General features: G+C 35.8%; 1 protein-coding gene across 1 annotated transcript; it reads right to left on the reverse strand.

The window, feature by feature from the left end:
* Nucleotides 1-2,162: 2,162 nt before the first annotated feature.
* nhp2 (NHP2 ribonucleoprotein homolog (yeast)) lies at nt 2,163-8,579 on the reverse strand. Its single transcript, XM_061898762.1, has 4 exons — nt 8,283-8,579; nt 6,337-6,406; nt 3,546-3,651; nt 2,163-3,439 (listed from the first exon to the last, which is right to left on the reverse strand). The coding sequence occupies exons 1-4, from the start codon at nt 8,440-8,442 to the stop codon at nt 3,314-3,316; spliced, it is 462 nt and encodes a 153-aa protein (XP_061754746.1). The 5' UTR covers nt 8,443-8,579; the 3' UTR covers nt 2,163-3,313.
* Between the last annotated feature and the right edge of the window lie 925 nt (nt 8,580-9,504).

Below are 9,504 nucleotides of genomic sequence, written 5' to 3' on the forward strand. Positions count from 1 at the left end.
ATATATATATAGGCACCAGCGCACCCCACGACCCCAACGGTAATAAGCGGTAGGAAATGGATGGATGGATGGATGGATATATATATATATATATATATATATATATATATATATATAAATATATGTTTTTATATATGTATATATATAGATGTATACATATATGTGTATATATATATATATATATATATATATATATATATATATATATATATATATATATATATATATATATATATATATATATATAGGCACCAGCGCCCCCCACGACCCCAACGGTAATAAGCGGTAGGAAATGGATGGATGGATGGATATATATATATATATATATATGTTTTTATATATGTATATATATATATATAGATGTATACATATATGTGTATATATATATATATATATATATATATATATATACACAAGTACAACCCATTTATCATTTATATATATATGTACATATATAAAAAATAAAAACAATGTTATTTATATATATATATATATATATATATATATATATATATATATATACACACTTGTCCAGGGTGTACGTCATCTTCTAAAAAAAACAAAAAAAAAATGAATAGCTGCTTCTAAAAATAAACCAAATCTGTGTAAACGATAACACATTTAAAAAATTTTAAATTTGGGGTGGTATAGCTCGGTTGGTAGAGCGGCCATGCCAGCAACTTAATAATAATAATAATAATGGATTAGATTTATATCGCGCTTTTCTATTGTTAGATACTCAAAGTGCTCACAGTGAAGTGGGAACCCATCATTCATTCACACCTGGTGGTGGTAAGCTACATCTGTAGCCACAGCTGCCCTGGGGTAGACTTGATGGTTGCAGGTTCGATTCCCGCTTCCGTCATCCTAGTCACTGCTGTTGTGTCCTTGGGCAAGACACTTTACCCACCTGCTCCCAGTGCCACCCACACTGGTTTAAATGTAACTTAGATATTGGGTTTCACTATGTAAAAGCGCTTTGAGTCACTAGAGAAAAGTGCTATATAAATATAATTCACTTCACTTCACAATAAAACTCACTGTTACTATGGTAACCACGGTATATGTGAGAACTGTACACAGATAACACAATTTACATAAAACGTGTTTTTACTATGGTAACCACGGTAAATGTGACAACTGTAATGCTAGTTATGTGTCCTGACCCTCAAAGGCTCGTGTATTTCCATTAAACTAGCCACTACCAGCACATTTTAAACAAATATACACGTTAACATTTGTTTTGAATCGCCAAAACTAACTACGGATTTTAGGTATATACCACTTCAATTCGAGCCAAAAGAGCTACATAAGCGGCAATGAAAGTATAACGACAGAACTAGGGGAAAATTTGATATGTTGTGGGAACATGCTAGCTTTTGGGCAGTTTTACAGGACAAGAAATGATAAATTATGGTACCAGAATCTTGGACTTTTCATATTTTGAGGACAAATATCATACATACCCCAGTTTGACGGTAACCGGAAGTCAGCACCATCTACTACAGTAAAAAAAAAGTGTACCATGAATTGACTGCGTGGACCCCGACTTAAACAAGTTGAAAAACGTATTCGGGTCTTACCATTTAGTGGTCAATTGTACGGAATATGTACTGAACTGTGCAATCTACTAATACAAGTTTCAATCAATCAAAAACCTTACCACATACTGCTCATAATGCAGTTTTACTGTTCAATAAACTAATCACTGCTGCCAGTGGAAAAATAGCAGCTCCATCTGGCGGCGAGGAGGTACTTGAGCCAATGTAAAAATAATCAGCACAAAGCAGCATCCACAAAAAAATAAACAACTGGCAACAGTATTAGCGTTTTAATTTGTATTATGATGTACTAAAATACATAGGACCAACTGGGACAAAATAAACCAAACACAACTTTAAATAATTTAAATTAATTCAATTACAATTAAAAAAAACATACAATCAATCGGGATATATTTTATTGTAATTTTAAAGTGAATAAATGATACATCCATAAATTTTATTCTAATAAAACAATATTTCACTTTGTATTTATTTGTCCCATTCGGCCCTCCATACTATGATACAACTCCCAGAATTGATTCAACAATGCCAGACATACGATAATCATAGTGTAGCATATTCTTATAATGTGAACCTCTGTAAAAATAGCGCAGAAAATTCCATATTTAACAACAACTTTAATCCCATTCTTACATGGATATTTCCAAACAAGATACATCCTGCACATGGTAAACAAGTTTGCACATAGTGGAACAGACCATCACCGTTGGATTGAGGCGTATTAAATGTCCAAAATAAACAACTCGATGAAAAAAAAAAGGTAACTTTGAATCTAAATACTACATGGACAGTATGTGTTATTGTGATTCGACTGCAGTAGTTGTTTCTGTCAACGACTCGGTTCTTTAAACTCACAATGATAGATTTGACGGTTAGAGGGTCTAATGATCGACTCACTTGTCCATATTTGGCTTTGAGCAACACAAGTGTGCATGAATACATCAAGATAAAACGTTAAATGATTCAAATTAATGTGTGTAAACCTGAGACACACATTTTTAATAACAAAAAAACAGCAAAAAAGCCCCAGAAGCAAATTTATGAGTGGAAAAATAAACTTATAAGTAAAAAGCTTACAACTCAAAACAGGTTTGGATTCAAAGATTAATTATTTTAGGGCTGTCAAAATATATATATTTTTTTAAATTATCAGATCAATTACAGGCTTGCATATTTAAAATTTGCTGAAGAAAAGACACCAATACAATAATCAAATGCAATTTTATCATCATATTCTCCAGGAACATTTTACTTGAATGAATGTTAATCATTTGCAACAAACTTAGGAACAGTTTTATTTTAAGTTCATTCGGGCTGTATTTTAGAGTGAAATTTGCCATTGAGCAGTCGCAGTATCCTCATTCATTGTTGTATGACGTATGCATTGATCTGATCACTGACCGTATAGCAATTAAGGTAAGAGCTTGTACGGTCAAAATGACTTGTATGATTAATCTAAGTGTGAATATGACGAATGCAATTATTTTTTTATGATTAATCACGAGTTAACTCTGATTTTGACAGCCCTAATTTTTTTTGTACACAAATGTATTCATGCCCACAACATGGTACGTTGCAGTAGTACATTGAACAGAAATACAAAATACTAAAAAAAAAAAAAAAAAAAAAAATCAAATAAAGTCTAGAATTAAATGTCCTTATTTCCGTCACGTCACTCCAAACCAATGTCTTATTGTCCTATTTTGATGAGTGCGTGCGGTCACAGGAGGAGCTGGTCTCTGATTGGCTCATAGGGGTTTGGGCATGCTGGATACTTCCTCCAGACACTCATTGTACGCCTCCTGATAGTCAGCATGAGGTTTGATCATGATCACGCAGGTCGGCCTCTTGGAGCCAGCAGACGCACCTAAGTCCTGCAAAAACGCAAAAAGACTGCTATTAATAAAGGCTGCTGATTGTTGAGTGATATGGTTGGTGGTGGCCACGGAAACAGAGGATGATGGCTTTAGAGAAACTCACCACTTTGGAGGGGATGTACGCGTAAGGAATATCTCTGTCCTCACACATGACTGGCAAGTGGCAGTAGACGTCAATGGGCAGTGTGTCGCCTGCCAATAGCACAATGCTGCAACACAATAACATACATTAACCAAAACAACGTAGATGCATAAAAATAGTTTCAAATACAGTACAGTACATGCTTAAACAGCAAAGCACCCCTGCAGGGCCGTTGCTAGGAATTCTGGCCCCCCGAAAGTATCCGTGTGGGCCCCTCTTCCCCATTCATTGCCACCTTCAATCGTCTTGTTTTTTTAGTGTTCTTCAGGGGGCCTGGTGTAACACACCCAATTTGTTTGCTTTTTTACAATTACCCACTTAACAAGTCAGAGTAATTATTAGTTGTATTTGAACTTTTTTGAATTTAGGCTATACAAATTGCCCACTAATAATACATTTTACAATACCACATAGAACACCTCATGATGCAAAACTCAGACGAATGTCATTATTCAGTTACTCAGTAATTATTCAGATTAATGTTGAATAATTACTTGAATGTGTCATAAGATAATTCAATGCACTCTCTGACAGTGATGTGTGTAATACACGCGCATAGTCACATCGCTGCTTTACAATGAACTGGCAACTTTTTTTTTTTAATGAACTAAGGACTTGTCCTGACTGTAACGCATCCGGATGACAGCTATGGTAGGCTCCAGAGTCCAGCCTGCGCCCTGTCAAAAGTAATGTTATGATTGAATATGTAGGTTAATTGTTTCAGGCATCCTCAGTTTTATTCTCTGACCATTATTTAAAAAATAATAATAATGTACTGGGCCCTTGCACTGCTGCTCCTACTCCTGGCCTTCTCAACTCTTTCTGGTGTCCGGAAGTGTGGTTTTGGGGGGGACATCATAATCCTGCTGGGGTTCGCTCGCACTCTCTTAATTCCAATTACACAATATCTAGTTATTGTGTGTTACAAGAAAGATCAATTATAATGATATATAATGTTGGATAGAGTGAACATATAAACAATTTACTTATTGAATCAAAAATATTGAAATTCATCAACTTAGTGCATTTGCAAACAGCTAAAATTATGTACAAAGCAAACTGTAAGCTGTTACCCAAAAATGTGTACCTATTCTTCTCAACGAAAGACAAATATTTTCTTAAGAGAAAAATCTAATTTAAAACGTTTGTATGCACGTACAACAGTTAAGACCATTAGCATATCGGTATGTGGAATTAAATTATGGAATGGATTAGGCAAGTAAATCAAACCAAGCACCAATATAATTCAGTTTAAGAAAATACAAGTGTTCACAAAGTAAAAAGAAATTTTAATAAACATCTTGAACCATTTAAAAAAAATATTCTCATTTATCTACTAGGTGAACCATAACTTAACTAGTTAATGAGAAGAACGTTAAATATTGTGTATATGTTTATATGTCTAATGTGTATTTCTTTGTTTTAAATTTGTTTACTTATGGTGTAATTATTTATTCACTGTTCTGTTACAGAGAACAAAAAAATGGGATAAAACTGCTATGACATGAACAGGGGTATGATTAAATAAATTCTGCTTCTTCCTACTCCATTTCAGACATGCACAACTGGAAATAAGTGATGCATTACTTTGTAATTGTATCGTCCGAAACAAAATGAAACCAAGTATGAGGAATAACCATTGGAAAAACTGTGTGGACCAATGTTCTTATTTTTCTTTTCCTTCCATCCTCAACCGATTGTCCCTCTCGGGGTGGCGGGGTGCTCAAGTCCATCCCAGCTGCAGTCATGTGTCCAAAAAAACGCACAAACTCCCTAAGCATTACTTGGACCAGATGTGAGCAACATCAGACATCCACAATGTTGCCACACCAACATCACACCTATCCCAAAGCTGACATACGTTAAATATTTTATTATCGTAATCAAATAGGCTATCATATCCATTATAACATTTTCTAACAATTTATTTGGCTCGCGGACGAAGATAAAAATCTTGTTGTTTTTGAGCTGTATACTAATTTGGGACATGTAAACCTTTCAGAGATCACAATTACTTAATCTTAAAAAAAAAAAAAAAAAAAAAAAAAAATAGCAACATGCACACATGTATCACATTGTAACGACCTAACAGAGATTATGTGTGGTTTTGGAGTTGTCCGACTGTTTTTGTGGCTGTGAGCGGATCACTGGCTGAGCTGAGTGTATGCGTCTTTTGGCAGAAAATGAAAGAGCTAGCAGTTGATGTCAAGATGGCATATTTTGTTTTAATGTGATTATGACAACGTTTCTCTATTTAAATTTTTCGTTTTTAAGTTTTTTTGGATAATTACGGCCTACAGTAATCAGTTTAGCGCAATGAAACGATTAAAACCTCTAGGCTGACATTGTCATTGTTTTATCTGTTGTGATTACTTGTAGAAAATGTTTCAGAATAAAATGGTATGCGTTTACTTTGTTTCAAGATTAGATCGGATTTTGTGCACTGCACACATTTTTTTTAGAAGAGGCCAAGGAGGATATTGAAGTCACAAAAAATGAATGTTGTATGACTTGTGGCTTGCTTTAATTCAGATTAATTCATTTGACCATATAGTATATGCATAATTATTTTGTCATAGGGGATAGTTGGGCCTTTGTATGGGCCCTTAAAATTGTCCTTAACTTTTCTCTCCTATTGACGAGCAACAGAAACATTTACGAAAATTTGATTTACAAAGAATATTCTAGACACATGGCGGTTACCCATGTTGTCTTTTCACACACAGATGAAGAAAATAAAATCATGACTCACCCTTTCTCTCCTTTTCCGATGAATTTCTGAACTTCTTTCACTCCTCTGCGGATGTTCTTTACTTTCGAAGCTGAAATAATATCAACACACTATGGGTTAATGATATTAATCCTTTGGGACAGTGGTTCTCAAATGGGGGTACGCGTACCCATGGGGGTACTTGAAGGTATGCCAAGGGGTAAGTGAGATTTTTTTTTTAAATATTCTAAAAATAGCAACAATTCAAAAATCCTTTATAAATATATTTATTGAATAATACTTCAAGAAAACATGAATGTAAGTTCATAAACTGTGAAAAGAAATGCAACAATGCAATATTCAGTGTTGACAGCTAGACTTTTTGTGGACATGTTCCATAAATAACGATGTTAAAGGCCTACTGAAATGAGATTTTCTTATTTAAACGGGGATAGCAGGTCCATTCTATGTGTCATACTTGATCATTTCGCGATATTGCCATATTTTTGCTGAAAAGATTTAGTAGAAAACATCCACGATAAAGTTAGCAACTTTCGGTGCTAAGAGAAAAGCCCTGCCTCTACCGGAAGTCGCAGACGATGACGTCACATGTTGATGGCTCCTCACACCCTCATATTGTTTTTAATGGGAGCCTCCAACAAAAAGAGCTATTCGGACAGAGAAAACGACAATTTCCCCATTAGTTTGAGCGAGGATGAAAGATTCGTGTTTGAGGATATTGATAGCGACGGACTGAAAAAACCCCCAAAAAAACGCAATTGTATTGAGACGGATGCATATGTTTTTAGAGACATTTACCAGGATAATTTTGGGAAATCCCTTATATTTCTATTGTGTTGCTAGTGTTTTAGTGATTTTAACAGTACCTGATAGTCGGAGGGGTGTGTTGACGGCAGCTTTATGGGCGGCACTAGCTCAGCTGATCTCCGGTAAGAAGTGACTTTTTACCACAATTTTTTCACCGAAACCTGCTATTTGACATTCGGTTGGGAATCCATGTTCGCTGTGATCCATAGTAAAGTTTCACCTCCGTGAATTTTAAACAAATAATCACTGTGTGTTTGTGTGGCTAAAGGCTAAAGCTTCCCAACTCCATCATTCTACTGTGACTTCTCCAATATTAATTGAATAAATTGCAAAGGATTCAGCCACACAGAACTCCAAAATACTGTGTAATAATGCGGTTAAAGCAGACGACTTTTAGCTGTGAGTGTGCGCAGCGCTCATATTCCTAACAGCCCGTGACGTCAAGCGTACACATCATCATTGCGCGACGTTTTCAAGAAAAAACTACCGGGAAATTTAAAATTGTAATCAAGTAAACTAAACCGGCCGTATTAGCATGTGTTGCAATGTTAATATTTCATCATTGATATATAAACTATCAGACTGCGTGGTGGGTAGTAGTGGGTTTCAGTAGGCCTTCAAAGATTTCTTTTTTGTGAAGAATTGTTTAGAATTAAGTTGATGAATCCAGATGGATGGCACTTTAAGTTGATGATTACTTCTATGCGTAGGAATCTTAATTTATAATTAATTCACTAGTTTATTTTTCAACAAGTTTTTAGTTATTTAAAAAAAAATCTTTTTTCCCAAATTTTTCAAGAAAGACCACCAAAAATGAGCAATATTATGCACTGTTATACAATTTAATAGATCAGAAACTGATTAGATTAGATAATACTTTATTGACATAGTGCTGTATTTTACTTCTTTATCTCTAAAAACGCTTTGCTCTGATTAGGGGGTACTAGAATTAAAGAAATGTTCACAGGGGGTACATCACTGAAAAAAGGTTGAGAACCACTGCTTTAGGAAACCGCAAAATGCAGCATAACCACCATTTTACATTAGCTGCCAGCAGAACTGCATTATCCCTCATGACGACATAGCGACATTTTATCGCTTTAGACTAAAACAGGAGGTTACAAAGCAAGACATGTTCATGTTAAACGATCATTACTTACCCTTTTTGACGCATTTGTAGAGTTTCTTGCTGAGCTTCCTGGTGGCCAGCGGATTTGCAATAGCGTTTAGGTTCGCCACCAACTCGTGGTAAGACTTCTCGGAACCGCCGGCGGGTGCAGCTTCCTCGGCGACAGCCTTTTCCTTCTTAACCTTCGTCATTTCGGATCACAACAATCTACAGTCGATATTTTCATAGATTGTTTGTATTTGATTTGTTCGTCAGAGGAGTCTCTCTTCCTAAAGTACAAAAACCCACGTGGATGTGCTTCTTCTGTACATGTGCTTCTCGGGGCAAGACAACAGCGCCCCTCAGTGGCCAGGAGTATTAAAACATGCAATAAGGACAATGAACACTCATTGATTATATTGCTAATAGGTTAGGTTTTATCAGTGGCGGGCCGTACGTTTCCCACCTAGGCCTTACAGTAATGTCCTACTTCAATGATTACCTCTCAAAATACCATAATTGATGTCACAACATGACCATTGCTGGAGAAATACCATACAGGAACACATTTACGCACTACTGGTCATTGTACATAACGGGTTATTCTATGGCGCATTTAAAAATCGACAAACCCGCATCAGTAATTAAAACATATTGTACAAACCCTGTTTCCATATGAGTTGGGAAATTGTGTTAGATGTAAATATAAACGGAATACAATGATTTGCAAATAATTTTCAACCCATATTCAGTTGAATCCATCCATCCATCCATCCATCTTCTTCTGCTTATCCGAGGTCGGGTCGCGGGGGCAACAGCCTAAGCAGAGAAACCCCAGCCACTTCGTCTAGCTCTTCCCGGGGGATCCCGAGGCGTTCCCAGGCCAGCCGGGAGACATAGTCTTCCCAACGTGTCCTGGGTCTTCCCCGTGGCCTCCTACCGGTTGGACGTGCCCTAAACACCTCCCTAGGGAGGCGTTCGGGTGGCATCCGGACCAGATGCCCGAACTAGGGATGGGCGATACCACACTTTTAGGATTCGATACGATACCGATACTTTTTCTTACATTTTCATCGATACCGATACTGATACCGATACCATTAATTTATTATTGGCAATTTTTGTCAGTCAAAAATATTATTACTATTGTTATTATTTAAGACAAATCACAATACAAATACAGACCATTTATACCACATTTATTATGGTCAATATAAAATAAAAGTAAAATTAAAATAAATAACATAAATATGAAAAATAAATTAAATATAAAC

This window comes from Nerophis ophidion, linkage group LG04, assembly GCF_033978795.1.
Source record: "Nerophis ophidion isolate RoL-2023_Sa linkage group LG04, RoL_Noph_v1.0, whole genome shotgun sequence".
Taxonomy (NCBI): domain Eukaryota; kingdom Metazoa; phylum Chordata; class Actinopteri; order Syngnathiformes; family Syngnathidae; genus Nerophis; species Nerophis ophidion.

Bases quoted from the DNA above. Each gene is read 5' to 3' on its own strand.
- nhp2 (XM_061898762.1), bottom strand. From the start codon at position 8,442: ATGACGAAGGTTAAGAAGGAAAAGGCTGTCGCCGAGGAAGCTGCACCC. The intron at 3,652-6,336 runs GTGAGTCATGAT...ATTGTGTTGCAG, and splicing joins ATCGGAAAAGGAGAGAAAGG to CATTGTGCTATTGGCAGGCG. The intron at 3,440-3,545 runs GTGAGTTTCTCT...GCGTTTTTGCAG, and splicing joins CGTACATCCCCTCCAAAGTG to GACTTAGGTGCGTCTGCTGG.